A 21,178-nucleotide genomic window follows, 5' to 3' on the forward strand; every position below is an offset into this window, starting at 1 on the left:
GACTCCTAATTTTTCTGACTAAGAGTATTCGCAAAGCCACTTAGCGCTAAGAGTAGCTCCTAAATCTGGGAGAAATTAGAAGCAGGCGAGAGGACTCCTAACTCACTAAGACCAAATCACAAAGAATCATAAAAGGGCTGCTGTCATCCCACGTAGCCGTGTTTTGGAAACTGAGTTTGTGAGGGATGCAATAAAATCTCCTACCAACTGAAACAACCTGATCAGTGCGGTAATTAAGTCTTTAGCAACACTGCGTTACTTGGCAACAGAAAAAAGCCGATATATTCACCAAACAATAAATCCAGGACAGTTGTTTTTTTTTTTCCTCCATTGACAGAATTGAATGTACGTTTTTAGAGTAAAATTAAATTCTCCCAGGTCAACACAAACCTTATCATACAGATGTATTTTGGAGAATGCGCTACTATTGTAAACAGCACCTAATCCGTTACTATTTAATTTGTATTCATGTATTTCTCAGTGTTTTTTTTTATTATTACTGCCTGGTGTTGCGCATGCGTTTTCACCGGTACACCGGTTCTTCATCAACCATCGTCCATGAAAATTGACGTAGACAGCAAATGAGTCGTATCTTAGCTAATGAGTTTCGCTCTTCCTTACTAAAAGTTTGTCACAGCAGCTGTGTGAATAGGTCTTAGTAGAACACTTTTAGTTTAAAACCTTTAGAGCCGACTCAGGAGTATAATTAGTGGTAAGATAAAATGCTTTGTGAATATGGGCCCTGATCACTTAAGTCTGTTGTGCCCAATGTACTCCATTGTAAATCTACATCAAGCAGAGTCCCTATGACATCATACAGTATCACAGTTATTAAGCTGGTTAAAAAGTATGATACCTGACAAGAGTGCAACAAGAATGCCTGGAAACTCTAAAAGTAAAGCCCAGGTTATACATTTTTTTTTATCTGTAATCGTTCTTTTGATACGCTGCAATCACTGAATACTCATCAGATAAAAAGCACAACCATCACTCTTTTTGCTCTAGCTGCAAGGAAGCATCCTCCTGATCCCCCAGTCGATGCTGTGGTCCAGAACAAGACTGACTCATCCATCACCATTCAGTGGTCTCCTCCTGACAGCGATCGCCCTGTGCCCATCAAGGGTTACCATGTGGAGAGGAGGAAGGTTGGCACTCAGACATGGCAGAGGTGCAATGCTGGAGAAACCATTGTTTCAACAGAGATTACCATCAGAAACTTCACTGAAGAAGCCAGCTACCAGTTCCGTATCTCTGCTACGAATGACTTTGGCCAGAGTCCCTACCTGGAGGTGCCTGGAAGCTTCTACCTTGGTAAGGCTGATGTCTTGTTGATATTTGTGACATTTATCATTCATGGATATCTGCTGTTGTTGTATACATTCAAGTGTTCTTTCCTCATGTCTGGTTTTCTTGTTGCCTCCAGAGCCCACTGCAGAAATCAGGAAAGGCCTGATGAACAGCAGTGCAATATCTGGCGAGGAGTTCTCTCTCTCTGTGGAGCTTTCTGCTGTTTGTTCTGGCTTCTGGTCTCTGAGTGGACGCCTCCTCCGCAGCGGAGCTGACTACCTCATCACCAGGTCCAAGAACACACACACACTGCTCATCCGTGTCGTGACCATGGAAATGAACGGAGCTGAAGTCAAGTTTGTGGGTGGAGGCTCACAAAGCAGTTGCATCCTATCTGTGAAGGGTATGCACTTCACGTCAGTCAGTTAAACTATGGATAGGGAGAATGCTCATATAAATATATTGTTGTATATTTTCTTTTCTGTGTTAAAATTTAAATTTGTAGACATAGATTCTTTCTTCACCTTGCTTTCTATCAAAGACAACTGGTATTTTTTGTGAGAAGCAAATAAATAATGCAATAACCTGACAACTGTATTTTTAGTCCCCGCTGTTAGGTTCACTAACAAGTCAGGTCAGATGGAGGTGGTGACCTGCAGTGCCCAAGCCAGTGCTCAGCTGACTGCTGAGGTGTCGGATTACGATGCACAGGTTTGTAATGGAAATGCACATCAGTTCTAGCTTTTACTTTTTGTTTTCATGCGCTATATTAATGTATTTTTCATTTTACCAGTATGCAAGGTATGGAAGACTTATAAGTGCTATCATTTCTGTAATTGAGAAGCAGTCCCTTACTTCCTACACTTAACCGATTTTAATGACAAATAAAAATGGCAAAAGGATATCAGAAGGCTATTCCATTAAAGAGATTTGTGCATTGTGTTTGAACTTGGAGGGGTAACTTCATATGGAAATGAATTCCATCATTTACCCATTACCATCGACTACATGTTACTGTTGCTTGGTGTTGTCTGCAAAAGAGACAATTTTTTATTGAGTATTTGAATATAGAATATTGAAGTACCTTTTTAACCCTATAATTTACTTTATTTTGCCTGTTGTGGCAATCTGTTCTGTATTTGCTCTTCAGGTGGTTTGGATGAAGAATGGGCGGGAGGTGAAAATGGGCAAGAAGTATGAATATGTCATCACTGACCGCAAGAGGATCCTGATGGTACACAATGTTACAGAGGAAGATGTGGGCATCTACGAGTGTGTTTTAGCTGATGACAAGATGTCCCTGCAACTCACTCTTAAAGGTACTCTTATCAAAATCAGTGGCAAAAGTACGGTTCTCTATCACAGAGAAACAATCCTGTCTTGTTTGGAAATGTGCTGCAGTTGTTTGTTCTGTGGAGCAAAGGTTTTGCCAAATGTTGAGTGCTAAATATGTCCTGTGTGGTGCAGAGATGATTTCATTAAAAGAACTGGGCTCAGTGTGTGGAACAAGTGCTGCGTCTAGCCCACATGCAGACAGTTTGTCTCAGACCATGTGATATACTGGAATGTGTCCTGCTCTGATGGCTACGAGCATATGCTTATCAGCCATCAAACAGGAAAGCAACCTGTCACCATGTAGCCAATTCCATTGTGGCCCATCAGCTCACGCTCTTCCTACACATGAACTCTTCTGATAACAAACCTAAAAGTATATATTTATATATATATATATATATATATATACATATATATATATATATATATATATAAGAGATTTCATTTAATGTCACAAAGAATTTACTTGTACTAGTCTCTAATTAGGCAACACCAATATTATATGTATGAAAAAAATGAATTGACAAATATTTATTAGAAATGTATTACTTAATTTCTGTCTCTGTCCTCTAAGATGAACCTGCCAAGTTTCTGAACAAAGCCAGAGGTCCCATGGGACTATCATCGTCCCTTAAAGGAGATCTTGAGCTCAGCTGTGAGGTATCCCCTGCTAGCGCGGCCGTTGTGTGGAGAAAAGATCAGGTTGAGATCACTGAGGACCAAAGAACTAACATCATCTCCAAAGGGACTCAAAGGAAACTAGTCATCAAGAATGCCAAGAAAAGTGATGAAGGACATTACTCCTGTGAGACGGCAGCAGACAAAATCACATTCCATGTCAAGATAAAAGGTGAGACTATGATGCTTTTGTACTATTAGTCAACATTTGACTGCATTTTTTTATTTTTTACTTTATTTTCATTTTCCTTTAAATTTTTCAGAAAGTCAAACTCAAGCCCAAGCTGCCTTCTCCCACAAGGAGTCAGTCCAGAAGGAGGTGAAAGCCACTCTGTCCCAGAAAGCAACTCTTAGTTGTAATGTGTCTGATAGCAAGACAGAGGTGAAATGGTATAAAGATGGCAAGCTGTTGGTATCCAGTAGGACCATATACTCAGAAGCAAAAGGCAGTTCTCGCCAGCTGGTGATTGAAAAGGTGGAGAAGAGTGATGCTGGAGAATATACTTGTGAAGCTGGAGGGGATAAGCTGGTCTTCAAGATATCTGTGTCAGGTAGGAATACTTGATTTTTTAATTGTTATATAGAATTTTAAAAATATTTTCAGTTTGTAGTGTCAATTTCGTGATTTTAAATGTCACAAACAGAAGTTGATGAGGTTTGCCTGTGAGGGTAAACATTTAGTATTTAGAATCATCATATCCTCACATACTTAAGAAGATGACGTGAAGAATGTGTCAGTCATGTGTGTTTAATATGTTTCAGTCATTGACAGTCTTGCCTGCAGTGCTCATAACAACACTGTATTTCTCATTGATGTTACCCTCAGAGGCTCTGTCAGCTTTCTTCAACAAGGAGTCAGTCCAGAAGGAGGTGAAAGCCACTCTCTCCCAGAAAGCCATTTTAAGCTGTGAGGTAGCTGATACCAAGACAGAGGTGAAATGGTACAAGGATGGCAAACTGTTGACTTCCAGTAAGACAATCCATGCAGAGTCAAAGGCCAAGAGTCGGCAGCTGGTGATCAACAGCGTGGAGAAGAGGGATGCTGGAGAGTACATCTGTGAGGCTGGGACTGAGAAGTTGGCCTTTAAGATACAGGTGGCAGGTAAGGGAGGGGGATTTTCAAAATAATAGCGCTACTTATTTGATGCTTATTTGTAAGCTCTGGATGAATAGAATCTGATATTTTCATTATGTGATCTCATCAGAGCCCCAGTCAGCTTTCTTCAACAAGGAGTCGGTTCAAAAGGAGGTGAAAGCCACTCTCTCCCAGAAAGCCACTCTGAGCTGTGAGGTTTCTGATTCTAAGACTGAGGTGAAATGGTACAAGGATGGTAAGCTGCTGACTTCCAGCAAGACAATCCATGCAGAGTCGAAGGGCAAAAGTCACCAGCTGGTGATTGACATTCTGGAGAAGAAGGATGCCGGGGAGTACATCTGTGAGGCTGGGTCTGAGAAGTTGGTCTTTAAACTCCATGTGGCAGGTAGGGGCAAGGACAGGCTTATAGTTTTGCTCTTGATTGATGTGCTAAACAGGTATTGCAAATGTTAACATATCGGTGGACATGGAAAAAGTTTTGGTCATTCACATTCATGGTCTCCTCCACAGACACACATGTCCAGTCTGCATTCTCTAATAAGGAGTCAGTCCAGAAGGAGGTGAAAGCCACTCTCTCCCAGAAAGCTACTCTGAGCTGTGAGGTAGCTGATACCAAGACAGAGGTGAAATGGTTCAAGGATGGCAAGCTGCTGACTTCCAGCAAGACAATCCATGCAGAGTCAAAGGCCAAGAGTCGCCAGCTGGTGATCGACAGCGTTGAGAAGAAGGATGCTGGAGAGTACATCTGTGAGGCTGGGACTGAGAAGTTGGCCTTTAAAGTACATGTGGAAGGTATGGAGAATACATATTATTTAATTACTACCAAATAAAGATTATTAAATTAGAACTTGTCATTGGTAGACTTATTGGTAGACACTTCATAACTCAAATAAACATTTTAGTTTTGTTGTTTCTCTCTTTCAATAATAATACATACACAATATGAAAATTAAAACTCACTGGTATGACTAGAAAAATAGAAATGTTAAAGTTTGTCACTCATAATGATCAAACAATACAATCTGGCACAATAAAGCTTTTCAAGAATGGAAAAACATTTTATTTTCAAAAGGTGACCAAGTCTTATGCTATCTTGTTTTTTTTATAGAGATAAGAAAAAACATTTACTGTGAAACTGGTGGATTTGTGTTTTCTATTTGCGTTGTCTTCTCCTTTTTTTTGGCTGCATTGTTGGTTGCTTCAGTTCGAGGTATTTGTTATGCCTTGCTCAGATGTTGAAAGTCCAGCATTGGCTTAGATTCTTACATTAGTAGGTGATAATAATATCTTGGGTTTTGTCGTCGTCGTTGTTGTTGTCTTGTATGATTTGTTTTGGTGAGGCTGCTTTGATATCTTGTGTCTCTGCTGTTTGTCAGGTCCTGTGTTGTAATTTGGTCTTTCAGTCAGAAAGAATCGTTGTTGATGTCACAATTGTGCCTCTCTGTGGCTGCCTTCAGATAAATAATCTGCTTTCACTTTGTGACTGCAAACTTCTATGTAGTTGTTTCCCTCAGCTTTATAGGCTTAAATAGACTTTGTGGCTCTGTGTTCTGCATCTGTAAAGTTCGCTTACATGTGTTCAGTTCATCCAGAGCAGTGTTCGTGTTGTGGTTTTAAAGTAGTCCGTTTTTGTATCGGTAATTCTATTCCCACACTCACGTCTACAGAAATCCGGGCTAAATCTGCTTTCCTCAACAAGGAGTCAGTCCAAAAGGAAGTGAAAGCCACTCTTTCCCAGAAAGCCACTCTGAGCTGTGAGGTAGCTGATAACAAGACAGAGGTGAAATGGTACAAAGATGGCAAGCTGCTGAGTCCCAGCAGAACAGTTCACTCGGAATCAAAGGGCAAGACTCGTCAACTCGTGATGGACAGCATAGAGAAAAAAGATGCAGGGGAGTACATCTGTGAAGTCGGAACAGAAAAACTGGCATTTAAAGTACTAGTGACAGGTATGAGAACATTAAAGGGAATGGTATGTGTCAGAGGAATATGACTTGTGCAAAGCTGTCTGAAGATTTCAGGTGAATCAGAACAAAGTTGAAAAACAGCTGCAGTGGAGGATTTGAATCTTTAGTTTGGCTTAAATGTTGTTTTGGGCTGAATTGTTATGTTACTGTTATCACACATATTTGTGCATATTGTTCATATATAATCGTTTTTATGTAGCTGCACAGTACTATTTGCTGGTCTCAGCTATAATGCACATTTGTCCACTTAATCTCGGTTGACGTTTTCCCGGTTATGTTTGTTGTTAAATAACATTTTCCATTATTACCTTTTCAGAGATTCAGCTGAAGTCGGCCTTCTCTAACAAGGAGTCTATCCAAAAGGAGGTCAAAGCCACTCTCTCCCAGAAAGCCATTTTAAGCTGTGAGGTAGCTGATACCAAGACAGAGGTGAAATGGTACAAGGATGGCAAACTGTTGACTTCCAGTAAGACAATCCATGCAGAGTCAAAGGCCAAGAGTCGGCAGCTGGTGATAGACAGTGTGGAGAAGAAGGATGCTGGAGAGTACATCTGTGAGGCTGGGACTGAGAAGTTGACCTTCAAGATACAGGTGGCAGGTAGGAGGAATAAGATATTGCTAATATTTCTTATGTAAAAGAGTATGCAAATGTGAATTAAATATGTGTGATTTGTTATGTAGCACTGTGTTGATTTTTTCTGTTTTGTTCCCCAGTTTGCATTTCATCATTAAGCCTGCTCATTGCAATTGAAAGGTTTTGGCTGTGTCCATGTATTTGGGGTCGACTGATATGTTGTCATTTGTTGACATCACATTTTGTTATTTACTCGCCAGAAACCCTAGCTGGCTTCTCAAATAAGGAGTCAGTCCAGAAGGAGGTGAAAGCCACTCTCTCTCAGAAAGCCACTTTGAGCTGTGAGGTTTCTGATTCCAAGACAGATGTGAAATGGTACAAGGATGGCAAACTCCTGACTTCCAGCAAAGCAGTTCACATGGAGTCAAAGGGCAAGAGTCGTGAGTTGGTGATTGAAAAAATGGAGAAAAAAGATGCTGGAGAATACACCTGTGAGGCTGGAACAGAGAAGCTGGTATTTAAGCTGCAAATGACAGGTACAAATATATTTTAAACATAATTCATTTTGTCGCACGATTAATAAGAAAGCTACTGAAAATTAGTTCTTATTTCTCTGCAGAAGCAGCTGTCAAGTTCCAGAAGAAGTCCGTCAAGGACACATATACTGTTCAAGCAAGTGAAAACATTGTTTTGACCATTTTGCTGACCACAGAGAGTGGTAGTGTGAAGTGGTTTAGAGATGGTGTGGAGGTCAAGGAGAGCAGCAAGTATGAAATGAAAAAAGATAGCCGTTCTCGTACCCTGATAGTAAAATCCACCGAAGCCAAAGACAGTGGAACATACTCCTGTCAAACTGCTAATGACAAACTGGAGTTCAAAGTTCAGGTTAAAGGTAGGACATAGAAAAGTTTATAACCTGATAATTGCTGCATAGACCTTTGCAGATGCCAGATTGTGTTTTAATATCTAATTTCTCTGTTTCGTTTCAGAATTAGCTTTGAAGTTTGTTGTACCCTTGAAATCTGTTGATGTGGAGTTGGGAGGTACAATTAGCCTGATGTGTGAACTAAATCAAGCCTCAGGGGATGTTGTCTGGCACCATGATGGTCGTGAGATTAAACCTGGAGGCAGGTTCTGTGTCAGGACAGATGGTGCTAAGCGGGTTCTCACTGTGACTGGCATGTCTAAGGAAGATGAAGGAGAATACAGCTGTGAATGTCGAAATGATAAGACCTCTGCTAAAGTTTCCTCCAAAGGTAATTCATCACTTAATTAAAATTGGAATCCAATGGAAAAATCAAAAATTCACAGTTTCACAGCTGAAACTTTTTTTTTCATATAATTGGGCTTGATTTGTTGTCACTCATTCCTTTCAGCACCCAGACTAGTGAGGCTGACCACCAAACTCAACAATGTGGTTGCAATGGAGGGAAAAGACGCAATTTTCAAGTGCGCTGCCACCCCAGCAGACGTCAGCATTAAGTGGTTCCACAACAATATACCCATCACTGCTGGGCCTAAGTATAAGATTGAGCATGGCGGCAACACTCACTCACTCACCATCAGTGCTGTCACCCAAAAAGATGCTGGAGAGATTAGTGTTGATGCAGAAGGCAAAAGCTGCAAAGCTACCTTACAAGTGCAACGTAAGAAGTGCATTTATTGTTAAAATATCTATTTTAAGTAGCATAATTTCCTCATTAACGTAAACATTTCTGTGCGCCCCAATCAGATGAGCCAGTGACATTCAAGAAAAAGCTAGAAAACCTGACAGTGGAGGAGCAGAGTGAAGTGAAGCTGGAGGTGGAGCTCAGTAAGGCATCCGATGAAGTCAGGTGGATGAAGAACAGCGTAGTGCTGCAGCCTGCGGGAAACCTGGAGATTCGGGTAGATGGAGTCAAGCAGACTCTGGTCTTCAGGAGTGTGACCCATGCTGACCGTGGGATCTACTCCTGTGAAACTCTGGATGACAAGACCCAGGCCAAACTCAGCGTTGAGAGTAAGATTTATCCACAGTCACATTTGTTTTAAGAAACAGTAAACAGTATACGAGGATATACCTTAACCTTAAAAAAAAGAATGTCATTCTCCAGTGATGTGTTTTGAACCCTTGCCTGCATGCTTACACTCCAACATTTCCTCCTCCTCCCTTCAGTGAAGAAGATCCAGGTAATTAAGGGCCTAACAGAAACCAAGGCACATGAGACAGAGACAGTAACACTTGAGGTAGAACTCAGCCAGGCTGATGTCGAAGGCTCCTGGACCAGGGATGGAGCCAAGTTAAAGTCAGGGGCGACCTGTCGTATCACAGCCCTGGCAAAGAAGCACGCCCTTACATTGTCCAATCTCAAGAGGGAGGATGCAGGAACTATTGCATTCCAGGCAGATGGTGTCCATACTTCTGGCAAACTGATTGTCACAGGTAAGGGCTACTTCCTTTTAGTCTGTCTAGTTCTCTGTTGGTAGGGTCTTGGCAGACCAGTCTTAATTTGCTATATATTCATAGTACCAATTCCACCTCAAGAATAGCTTCATGCTAGAGTCCACGTAGTCTACATGGTCACTTTTTACTCAATTGTTTTACTCTTTTTTTAGAACCGCCTGCTATGATCTCCAAGCCCATTATGGATGTCAGTGTTCCTGAGAAGGAGAAGGTTACTTTTGAATGTGAAGTGTCCAGAACAAATGCAGATGTTAAATGGTTCAAGGTGAGAAATTACTATTTGAATTGCTGTCTGCAGAGTAAAATAATAAGACTGAAAAAGTGCAAACCAAGTTTAACCTTTTGAAAAAATGATTAATCTTCAGAATGATGTGGAACTGAAACCAGGGAAAAACTTTAGCATCCATTCCTTGGGCCGAAAGCGCACTTTGGTCATCAGCAAGTGCACCCCTGACGATACAGGCACTTACATCTGCCGCACTACTGATGATAACACCTCTGCCAAGCTCACTGTTCATGGTAAATATTACTCCTGTCATGAAGCTCACAAATCACTCAGGTACTATTATTTAGAGTATAGTATAACAATTTCCAGTATATAAAACCTCTTAAATCGTTTCCCTGCAGCCAGAGATATCAAGATCATTAAGAAACTGGAAGATGTGGAGGTGATGGAGAAGGAAAGTGCTACATTTGTCTGTGAAATCTCACATGATGAAGTGGACTGTCAGTGGTACAAAGGAAGTACTAAACTCAAAGTCGTTGGCAATATCAAGATGAGACAAGAGGGTAAGGTCGCAAGCAATTGCAAAAATAAATAATAATCTACCTGTGCATCCACACAATATTGTAGACTTTACCTGAATAATTATTATGACTAATACGGAATTTTTGTTTAATCTGAGCTGTCATGTGTCTTTTTCCAGGCCGAACATATGTACTGCTGTTTAAGTCCGTTTCCCCAGAGGATATGGGCGAGATTAAATTCACAGCTGAGAAGGCCTCTTCAACTGCAAAACTAAAAGTGAAAGGTAAACAAATAAATGTGTTATGCACTGAAATCACATAACAGCAAATATTGTGTAGTATATATAGTATACTGTATTGTTGCATGGATTCGTTTTTTTTTGTGTTTTATTTATTTATTTATTTAACAGAGACAGTGCCATTTAACATAGTTCCAAAACAAAGCATGAAACTGATGTGTTGCACAGAGTTTATAGCTACTGCTAATTTTCAACTCTTGTCCCTTGTTGGGCTTTTACCTGTGCAGTTAAACATTATGTTGCAATGTTCAGATGTGGTTGCAAATGGATTCTTTATTCATATTGACAAAAGCTGTCAGAAAGTTGCAAACAATTAAATATCCTGCACATTCTAATCTTTACTTTCTTCTAAATTAAATCAATTAAACTGCTGTAGATTGATCACCATGCTATGCAGAAGTGTTTGCATGCACTTTTCTGGGTGATTTTATAAACTGATCTCAACATTTCAACTAGTTTACTGAACCAAATGTAAAAGGTCACACTAGAGTTTAATGAAATGTTCTCTTGCTAAAAGAGTTGATGCGTTTTTGCGTATTTAGTCCGGTGAGATAGAAAATCCAGTTGCAACTTGCATTTACATTGTTATGCTTCATTGAGGGCTGATGGCAAAGGGAACACAACTCTTTTGGTGTCTTACCAGCTGAGGTTTAGGTTTATTTCTCAGAGGCTTTGTCATAGCTGTCTTTCTTGACTGAATTTAGGTAAGCATCTGTGTGATGGTTTTTACAGATTACATCATTAGTCCAGTGATGTTGGACATTTTGGGATCATTTAATGATTGGATATCTTGAGATGTATAAGAGAAAACTACCTGTCTCTACATAAATCAATTGTAGATAGCTTTGCTATCAGTTGACCATGGCCTGTTATACGTTGCATCAGTTTTGCTGGATGCAATCAAACAGCAACTGATATATAAACAAAAAATGACTGGCACACAGTGATTCCTATTTAATGTAGTGTGTCACTATCTGCTTTGGAAAAAATATTGGAACTGATGATGCATCAAAAGCATTAATGTGCTATTACATTTCAGCCCCATTTGCTCTGGCTGTAGCATAATTCATTTATGAATATTGCCTGTCCTATAGTGCGCTTAGGCAAGGGCTTTTGCAAGGCTTTGGTATTCGTAGCCTTTAATGTTCCTTTGTGGCATACATGATAGTTTTCATTGATTCAGTGTTATTGTTACTGTAGAGCTGCCTGTCAAGTTTGTGAAGAGACTCAGGGATAAGATAGCGATGTATAAGCATCGTGGTCATCTTGAATGCCAAGTGTCACGTGCCAGTGCGATGGTGAAGTGGTACAAGAACAAGATGGAGATCAAACCCAGCAAGAAGTACGAGATCAAAAGTGAGGATGTGTACCGAAAACTCACCATCAATGAGGTCGAGTCCGGGGACGAAGACACATATACCTGTGACGCCTCTGATGACAAGACATCCTGTAAACTGCTTGTAGAAGGTAACACGATGGAAGATGACAAAGGTTAATTGTAAACTTAGTGTCAGCTTTAGCAATTTTAGGGTATTGATGCGTATGAGTGTGTAAATACATATACAAGTATTTACACAGAAAAAGCCATCAGACTCACAGTCAATGAGGTATCCATTTGTCTGTCTATCTATCTGAAATGATTAAGTATCGTACTAATGAGGAATATGGGAACATTTTGTCGATTGCCTATTTTGCAACAAGCGTGACCTACTAAATGAATTAACAGAAATTGGTATGTCAGATTATTTGTGTAAGAAATTAACAAAACTGTATTACCACTTCTGGTGAAGTAATCCATGCAGGTGTTTTCAATTACTCTGACTGATTAGACATGTGTGAGGTCATGACAGTTCAGTCCATGGACAAAGAATAGGACTTTTTCACAGAAGACATTTTGACATGTCACAGTAGGGCAAGTACAGGTGTAAAAAATAGATTTAATGATGGCCAAATTCCACTTAGTTGCTTGGTTTTGGCGTGCAGGTATTGTGCATGCTGGCTCACTGTCACACTGTCATGACTCACTAGGACACTTGAATAGTAACAAGCCATCGTTAATGTTATTAGTAACTCCTGCGCTATTCCTACTATGACAAGTCAAATTATGTGCAGTATTCCTGTGCTGGCAAGAGCAACAAAACACACAGGAGAGTGAGATGTCGCCAAAATACCTGAAAACACTTGTAACACAAGTGTTTAAAGGCATTAAAATAGGACAAAATTTGTTCCTAGCAGAGGATTTACATTGGCCATCAAGTTTATGATGCATTATCATGCCTCCGTGTCAACGACAGCCAAGGCCGGAGGCATTATGTTTTCAGGTTGTTCATCTGTCCCATTCTTGTGAACTCAGTATCTAAGTAACGCCTTTAGGGAACTTCTTCAAATTTGGCACAAACATTCATTTGGACTCAAGGATGAACTGATTATATTTTGGTGGTCAAAGGTCAAAGTTCAAGGTCACAGTGATGTCACCTTCTTGTGAATGCAATATATCGGGAATGCCCAGAGGGAATTTCATTGCATATGGCACAAACATTCAATTGGACTCAACTTCAATGGGACATCATGATGTTCTGCGAGAACACTTCTGGCCATTATTCAGTGCTGCAGGGTGGTAATTGTAGTTTCATTAGGAAATGATACGTCGCTGGAAATGACCAATGAACTGTTGGGCCAATCACAAAACATTATTCAAAGAATACTATAATTTGTCAAATTTGTATCCTACCTCTTTGAATGACAAAAAATAAAGTTAGGTTTAAGTTTTTGCAAATAGACTTCTATGGCACAGGTAAAATATTGGATGCCATTTTTCTCACCACTAGTGTTTGACAATAACGTAAAATATATGGGATTTGCAATTTGATACAGGTGTTTAAAAAAGGATAAACCAATAGTATGGTCCTTTACTATAAATCAAAATTACTTTTATTTTATGAAATAATTTAATTGATTTCGAACTAAACCATTCTCTTTTCATGATCCCTCCAGAGCAGTCCATCAGCATTGTGCGGGAGCTTAGTTCAGTAGAAGTGACAGAACCCTTTGCAGCTGTTTTTGAAGTTGAAATCAGTATGGAACTGGTGAAACCTCCTGTATGGACTCTGAATGGAGTTGCTGTGCAGGAGAGTGCTGATGCTGAAATGGAGAAAGAGGGCACTATGCACCGTCTCACTTTCAAAAAGACCAAAGAATCGATGACAGGACCTGTGCAGTTTACAGCTGGGAAGAGCAAATCTCTTGCCCAGCTCACAGTCAAAGGTAAATATGTTCAACCACATGTTAGTACAGTAGGTGCTTATAATCATTTATATACTGCAAAACTACTATAGGCAAATCTAATCAGATATTGTTCCTCACATTTAGAGCGTCCGCTTGAGATTGCAGAGCCCATGAAAGATGTGAAGGCGAAGGAGAAAAGCTCAGCCATACTCTCGTGCAAGTTCTCCGCATCACCCAAAGACGTTAAATGGTTTAAAGGACAGGAACCTCTGGCAGCATCAGACAAGTATAACATGAAGCAAGACGCTACGAGGGCTCAACTTACCATTCAAAAGTTAACTGGGGAGGACAGCGGAGAGTACCGCTGTCAATCTGGACCTGCTGAGACCAAAGGCACACTTACTGTTGAAGGTACAGTGCACACCTTTGAATACCACAGAAAATACAACAGTTCACATCACATCACATAAAGCATCTGTTTTCAAATGGTTTTGGACTAAAGTGGTCTTTAAACTAAAACTACTGTCTTGCTTCTTCTGTCTAGTGCGTGAAATTAAATTCACCAAGCATTTGGCTGACACGGAGGTTGATGAAGATAGCGATGCAGTGTTCACATGTGAGATAAACTATGCAGACGAAGAGGCACAGTGGCTTCTGAATGACAAGGTGCTCTTCACTAATGAAGTCAACACCATCACTCATGAGGGGAAGGTTCACAAGCTCATGCTGAAGAACTTGGCACCTAAGGATGGGGGGACTATCACCTTTCAAGTACGCAAGGTGAAAGAGTCTGTTACGCTTAAAGTTAAAGGTAAGAACTATCAATCACTAATTATTTAGAACACAAAAAAAGATTTCTCACTCAACTTCATGACAGGAACAAAGTTTCTCAGTTACATAACATTTCATAAGATCATTTTACTGCCAGAAGCCAGGAGTAATCAGATTACTTACCTGAAAATAAATATTGGGAATAACCAGAGTCAACCAAAAAGATGAAAGCATAATATACTCATAGGCCATTCTTCACTTTCTGAATTGCCCTGCAGAGAAGCGTGCTGTGTTCCTCAAGTCTTTAGATGATGTCATTGGAGAGGAGAAAGGCATGATAACTTTGGCGTGTGAGGCGTCTAAGCCCAGGGTTACTCCCGCTTGGAGGAAAGAAGGTAAAGTCTTGAAGGCTGGACCAAAGTATGAGCTCCTTCACACAGGCAAGTCTTTGGGACTGATCATCAAGGACGTCACCAAAGACGATGCTGGGGAGTACAGTTGTGATCTTGGAACTGAGGTTTCAAAAGCAAAGGTCACTGTGAGAGGTTGGTGCTGTTGTTTGTTTCAGTCTCAGCCTGGATACACATCGATTTGTTTGGCATCTTCACCACCTTATGTTCTCTGTCCCAAATTTAGAGATCGGCATTGGAATTACCAAATGGCTGAAGTCAGCTGAGGTGAATGAGGGAGAGACATGCAGCTTTGAGTGCATCCTGTCCCGTGAGAGCACAGATGAGTGCTCATGGACTGTTAATGGCCAAACCATTTCAAAAGGAGGCCGTTTTGAAGTCACCAGCAAAGGCCGCAAGTACATACTAACCATTAAGGATGTCACACCTGCTGATGCTGGTGAGGTAGTCTTCAACATTAAAGACCTGAGCTCTAAAGCAACATTAACAGTTGAAGGTAAGCTACATACATGTTTTTAAGAGGCCTAGACAAAGGTGCAAAAAAATTAAGGTGTTGAAATAAACCTGTCATCATCCCTCGGTGCAGGCAAAGCTTCATCTGTGTCCAAAGCACTGCAGAACGTTAGTGCTGTTCAAGGGGACGATGCAGTATTTACCTGTGAGGTGACACAGGCTAGTTCCACTGTAAAGTGGGCCAAGGAAGGCAAAGCCATCAGAAAGAGCCAGAGGTATGACATCAGCCAAGAGGATAAGGTCATGAAGCTCATCATCCATAATGTCTCTGCTCAAGACTCTGGAGAGTACAGCTGTGAAGTTGTTGGAGGTGCAACCACCAAAGCCCAACTTGAAATAAAGGGTAAGACTGAAATTACTAATTAATTAATCTTGGACTGTGTGAGCATTTAAGAGACCTAACCTATGCCAACACTTGTGCAGACAATGGTTAATCAGTATATTAAAATTAGAATCAGTTCAGGGGTAATTTTATTTTCTGAAATCATAGAGTAATCTTGCAATTTCAAACTGTGCCCACAAATTTAGTGAGGTTGTTCTCTTTTTACAGAGCCAGTCCATAACTTCACTGAAGCACTGAAGGACAGCCAAGCAGATGAGAAGAGCTCTGTGACCCTGCAGTGTGCAACGGCTCAAACCCCGTCCACCGTGATATGGCTGAAAGGTCACACAGAGCTCAAGGCTGGAGGTCGATATGAGATGTCCCAGAAAGAGAGGGTGTTAACTCTCACCATCAAACACTTGGAGGAGAAAGACACTGATATCTACACTTGTGACGTGGGCACTGCTAAGACCATAGCAAAGGTGACAATTAAAGGTAAGGATTTAAGTGTCTTGTCAAGTTTTTGTCTTACATAGCTGATTAGCTTTATGAATTCTTTTTAAAGAGTTAATTGAATAAAAATGTTAAGAATGTCTCATGTTTGGAAGATACAATAAGGGTATAATATGGAAGAAAATAAATACTGCTAAGTCATTATTACTTAGCATGTGCTTAGAATAGAATTTGTAAACATTCATAGATTAATATAAAGTAGGGAACCTCAATATCAGACATCTAAAAATGGAATATTTTTTTTGAAGGATTAACCTGTGATGATGCATTTTGCATGTCTCTCTTTGCAACATCTATTGAAGGCCGTCAAAATCTCAAGCTCCTGCATTCAGTATTATTTCGTGCCTGTTTAAGTTTGGTCATGCCACAGAAAGTGAATGCTGTATGACTTAGCTCATAGTTTGGTTTGGTCTCACCTTAAAGGCCACTCTGTGGTTATTGTGGAAAGACCACAGGATGTTCATTGTTTTGAAGGGGAATCTGCTACATTTGTTTGCCGTGTCAGTCCTACTGATCTACCTAATGTACAGTGGTGCTTAGGTCCCACCCCTTTACAGCCAAGCCCCCTGAGTGATATTCAGGTTCTAGACGGGGGTATCCGTTCTCTTACCGTGAGAGAGTTGACTCCTGGGGACTCAGGCACCATCTCTGTGGTTGCCGGGGATCAGAAAGTATATGCGTCCCTTGATGTCAGAGGTAATTGATACAATTCCTAAGCACTTACAAATCTACTTAAAGTGTGGATTTGTCAAAATGCCATAGATTAGTGGAATTGTTACTACATCTTTTGTATTTTCCAATAGAAAATGGTTCTCAGTGTCTTGCTTTGCGATTGTATTACTGAAGGATCTGCTTTGCATCTCTATTGTCATTGTCTTGGGATTTGTGTGATTAAGAAACTGATTGTACATCCACAAATTGTAAACGACATCATTCAGTATGTGCAAAACCTTTCCCGAAATGTATTGTCTTGTTATGCAAGGACTGCTCACTGCCTAAATTAATGTTTCCTATGTTAGTAATCCTTTGTGCATTTCAAAAGGATTTCATCATGTAGTATTGTAATGACAGTTTGTTCATCAATAGGAACACCAGCCCAAGCTAGAGAAATGTTTGGGTTCTGAAGGCTGCTGATGGACAACAGGAGCATGTCACCATCCATCATCTTCTTCTCTAATCATTTTCCACCCTCCATCACAACCCAACAACATGCAACACCCAGTTTTATATAATCAAATCATTGTTCCTTTCATTTTAGCCCTGCCAGCCAGTTTCAAAGAAAAACTCAAGAACCAGGATAGAAAAGAAGGGGAGAGTGTGACACTGTCTTGCGCGTTATCAAAACCTGCGGCTAACGTTCAGTGGAAGAAAGGCTCTGAAATCCTCGAAGGTGGAGAGAAGTATGAGATGAAGCAGAAGGACACCTGTTTGGAACTTCAAATTAAGGATTTGAAGGTTGAAGATAGTGGAGATTACTCTTGTGTCTGTGGAGACCAGAAGACATCTGCAACTGTGAAAGTCAATGGTATGGATTCATGAAGTCTTTTCCCGCAAGTTTCTGGAAAAGTTTTATAATTACAGAAAACAAGTGATTATGTTGTATTTCCCAAAAGAATTCCACTTGTTTTTCCTTGTACAGCATTACCGCCGACCTTCACACAGAAGCTGAAGAGCCAGGAGGCCGATGAGGGAGTCAGCGTTACTCTGCAGTGTGAGCTCTCTAAACCTGGAGTCCCAGTGGAGTGGAAGAAGGGAACACAGGTCCTGAAGTCTGGAGAAAAATACCAGATGAAGCAGAAAGCCTCTGTGAATGAACTCCTGATCAACAAGGTGGTGCCAGAAGACATAGGAGACTACAGCTGTGTGTGTGGAGATCAGAAGACCACAGCCAGCCTCAAGATCAAGGGTAGGAAGAGGATTTTCAAATAGTCAGTTAGAGTAACATTTCTAAGAAGAACAAGCTATTTCTATATACATATTTAGACATGTTTAGTTAGGGGCCTTTGTGTCTTCAGGGTTTGCAACTTGTCCGTGTTTGCCTTTTGTGTTTTGTGCTTGTTTTTTGTACTGTTTTTCTGTAAATATTTTTCAGTATTTTATTTTATGGCATGCCACTGACTGCTAACCAACTAACAAATGCTCAGCCCAACCAGTGACCTTCAAACACAAGTTGGAGAGTCAGGAAGCCGAGGAAGGCGCCGGCGTTACTCTGGAGTGTGAGCTCTCTAAACCCGGAGTCCCAGTGGAGTGGAAGAAGGGAACACAGGTCCTGAAGTCTGGAGAAAAATACCAGATGAAGCAGAAAGCCTCTGTGAATGAACTCCTGATCAACAAGGTGGTGCCAGAAGACAGTGGAGACTACAGCTGTGTGTGTGGAGAGCAGAAGACCACAGCCAGCCTCAAGATCAATGGTAGGAAGAGGATTTTCAAATAGTCAGTTAGAGTAACATTTCTAAGAACAGCTATTTCTATGTACATGTTTAGACATGTTTACTTAGGAGTCTTTATAGCTTCAGGGCCTGCAAATTGTCAGTTTTTGCCTTTTGTTTTTATTTTTTTCTGTACGATTTTTGTATAAACATTTTTAATATTTTATGTTATGGCATGCCACTGACTGCTAATCACCTAAAAATGCTCAGCCCAACCAGTGACCTTCAAACACAACTTGGACAGTCAAGAAGCCGAGGAAGGCGCCGGCGTTACTCTGCAGTGTGAGCTCTCTAAACCTGGAGTCCCAGTGGAGTGGAAGAAGGGAACACAGGTCCTGAAGTCTGGAGAAAAATACCAGATGAAGCAGAAAGCCTCTGTGAATGAACTCCTGATCAACAAGGTGGTTCCAGAAGACAGTGGAGACTACAGCTGTGTGTGTGGAGACCAGAAGACCATAGCCAGCCTCAAAATCAAGGGTAGGAAGAGGATTTTCAAATAGTCAGTTAGAGTGACATTTCTAATAACAGCTTTTTCTATATACATATTTAGACATGTTTGACATGGCTTCAGAGCGTGCAAATTATCCATGTTTGCCTTTTATGGTTGTCTGTGTACCATTCTTATATAAACATTTTAAATATTTTATTTTATGGCATGCCACTGACTGCTAACCAACTAACAAATGCTCAGCCCAACCAGTGACCTTCAAACACAAGTTGGAGAGTCAGGAAGCCGAGGAGGGAGCCGGCGTTACTCTGGAGTGTGAGCTCTCTAAACCTGGAGTCCCAGTGGAGTGGAAGAAGGGAACACAGGTCCTGAAGTCTGGAGAAAAATACCAGATGAAGCAGAAAGCCTCTGTGAATGAACTCCTGATCAACAAGGTGGTGCCAGAAGACAGTGGAGACTACAGCTGTGTGTGTGGAGATCAGAAGACCACAGCCAGCCTCAAGATCAATGGTAGGAAGAGGATTTTTAAAGAGTTGGGACATGGAATGTTTTTGAAAAAACCTTATGTAATAGGTTTTTATTTGTACATATTTAGACACATTTTATAATGGAGTCTACATAACATTGTAGATTGCACCTCATCAGCGTTTGTCTTTATATTCTATGTCTGCTTATGGCGCGACTGCAACAGCAGGGCCAGCCCTATAATCGTGAATTTCCCTGACTGACTGACTGATTGACTCAGTGATTAAGTTGAGTGATCATAGTTCCACCATTGGTCAGCCAAATGCCACCTGACTGAGTTGGAGTTTCCCCATTGGCCGATGCACTTTCAAAATGAGTTGGCACAAACAGTTTCTATTAGGGGGGTTTTTACACCTTACAGTTTAACAGCCTGCATTGTTGCCAATTTAGAGCATTTGTTTTTAGATTTAGAAACACGTAGCAACAAATCTAATGACTTTTTGGACAAATCTTGGCTACTTAGAACAGACTGGCTTGGACGTTAACATGTAGTCTAAATTGGTCTTGTTATAGTCACTATTTCAAACTTGTTCTGTTGTCTGACAGCAGAAAGAAAAACATGTGAACGAGAACAGCTTTATTGGAAATTCGGCTGTATTAAAACACTGTATATGTGAGCACAGAGAGTAGGAGAGAAGCAAACAGATAAAGGTCTGAAACAAGGCTGACATGAGGCAGAACGCAAATAGGATGCAATGATGTCAGTTATTTAAAGCAATTCCACAACAGTTTTCAGCTATCTCCTCAATTTCGCACATTGACAATACGCAGTCCAGTCAAATCCTAGGTTTTGACCAAGTCTTGCTTGTGTTATACATTTTTTGAAAGGTTTTATGTTGCCACATGACACTGACCACTAATCAAATAAAAAAATGCTCAGCCCAACCAGTGACCTTCAAACACAAGTTGGAGAGTCAGGAAGCCGAGGAAGGCGCCGGCGTTACTCTGCAGTGTGAGCTCTCTAAACCTGGAGTCCCAGTGGAGTGGAAGAAGGGAACACAGGTCCTGAAGTCTGGAGAAAAATACCAGATGAAGCAGAAAGCCTCTGTGAATGAACTCCTGATCAACAAGGTGGAGCCAGAAGACAGTGGAGACTACAGCTGTGTGTGTGGAGACCAGAAGACCACAGCCAGCCTCAAGATCAAGGGTAGGAAGAGGATTTTCAAATAGTCAGTTAGAGTAACATTTCTAAGAACAGCTTTTTCCATATACATATTTAGACATGTTTGACATGGCTTCAGAGCTTGCAAATTATCCATGTTTGCCTTTTATGGTTGTTTGTGTACCATTCTTATATAAACATTTTAAATATTTTATTTTATGGCATGCCACTGACTGCTAACCAACTAACAAATGCTCAGCCCAACCAGTTACCTTCAAACACAAGTTGGAGCGTCAGGAAGCCGAGGAAGGCGCCGGCGTTACTCTGCAGTGTGAGCTCTCTAAACCTGGAGTCCCAGTGGAGTGGAAGAAGGGAACACAGGTCCTGAAGTCTGGAGAAAAATACCAGATGAAGCAGAAAGCCTCTGTGAATGAACTCCTGATCAACAAGGTGGTGCCAGAAGACAGTGGAGACTACAGCTGTGTGTGTGGAGA

At 40.8% G+C, this 21,178-nt stretch overlaps 1 protein-coding gene across 1 annotated transcript in view; it reads left to right on the plus strand.

The window, feature by feature from the left end:
* obscnb (obscurin, cytoskeletal calmodulin and titin-interacting RhoGEF b) overlaps nt 1–21,178 on the plus strand; it is a 58,746-nt gene that overhangs the window by 6,337 nt on the left and 31,231 nt on the right. Inside the window, exons 5-39 of the mRNA XM_087173346.1 lie at nt 1,006–1,311; nt 1,424–1,690; nt 1,892–1,998; nt 2,438–2,606; nt 3,197–3,472; nt 3,564–3,851; nt 4,127–4,402; nt 4,506–4,781; nt 4,907–5,188; nt 6,064–6,345; nt 6,680–6,961; nt 7,198–7,473; nt 7,557–7,829; nt 7,927–8,193; nt 8,314–8,583; nt 8,670–8,936; nt 9,093–9,359; nt 9,533–9,645; nt 9,746–9,899; nt 10,008–10,169; nt 10,307–10,411; nt 11,627–11,893; nt 13,421–13,690; nt 13,796–14,062; nt 14,196–14,462; nt 14,701–14,967; nt 15,059–15,328; nt 15,419–15,688; nt 15,896–16,162; nt 17,439–17,705; nt 17,820–18,086; nt 18,325–18,591; nt 18,820–19,086; nt 19,301–19,567; nt 20,463–20,729. Coding sequence (XP_087029472.1) covers nt 1,006–1,311; nt 1,424–1,690; nt 1,892–1,998; nt 2,438–2,606; nt 3,197–3,472; nt 3,564–3,851; nt 4,127–4,402; nt 4,506–4,781; nt 4,907–5,188; nt 6,064–6,345; nt 6,680–6,961; nt 7,198–7,473; nt 7,557–7,829; nt 7,927–8,193; nt 8,314–8,583; nt 8,670–8,936; nt 9,093–9,359; nt 9,533–9,645; nt 9,746–9,899; nt 10,008–10,169; nt 10,307–10,411; nt 11,627–11,893; nt 13,421–13,690; nt 13,796–14,062; nt 14,196–14,462; nt 14,701–14,967; nt 15,059–15,328; nt 15,419–15,688; nt 15,896–16,162; nt 17,439–17,705; nt 17,820–18,086; nt 18,325–18,591; nt 18,820–19,086; nt 19,301–19,567; nt 20,463–20,729 — 8,712 coding nt within the window. The remainder of the gene's footprint in view (nt 1–1,005; nt 1,312–1,423; nt 1,691–1,891; nt 1,999–2,437; nt 2,607–3,196; nt 3,473–3,563; nt 3,852–4,126; nt 4,403–4,505; nt 4,782–4,906; nt 5,189–6,063; nt 6,346–6,679; nt 6,962–7,197; nt 7,474–7,556; nt 7,830–7,926; nt 8,194–8,313; nt 8,584–8,669; nt 8,937–9,092; nt 9,360–9,532; nt 9,646–9,745; nt 9,900–10,007; nt 10,170–10,306; nt 10,412–11,626; nt 11,894–13,420; nt 13,691–13,795; nt 14,063–14,195; nt 14,463–14,700; nt 14,968–15,058; nt 15,329–15,418; nt 15,689–15,895; nt 16,163–17,438; nt 17,706–17,819; nt 18,087–18,324; nt 18,592–18,819; nt 19,087–19,300; nt 19,568–20,462; nt 20,730–21,178) is intronic.

Source organism: Seriola lalandi, unplaced genomic scaffold (genome assembly GCF_002814215.2).
Source record: "Seriola lalandi dorsalis isolate HSWRI2012SDOR001 ecotype SW California unplaced genomic scaffold, Sedor1 jcf7180002054182, whole genome shotgun sequence".
NCBI lineage: Eukaryota > Metazoa > Chordata > Actinopteri > Carangiformes > Carangidae > Seriola > Seriola lalandi.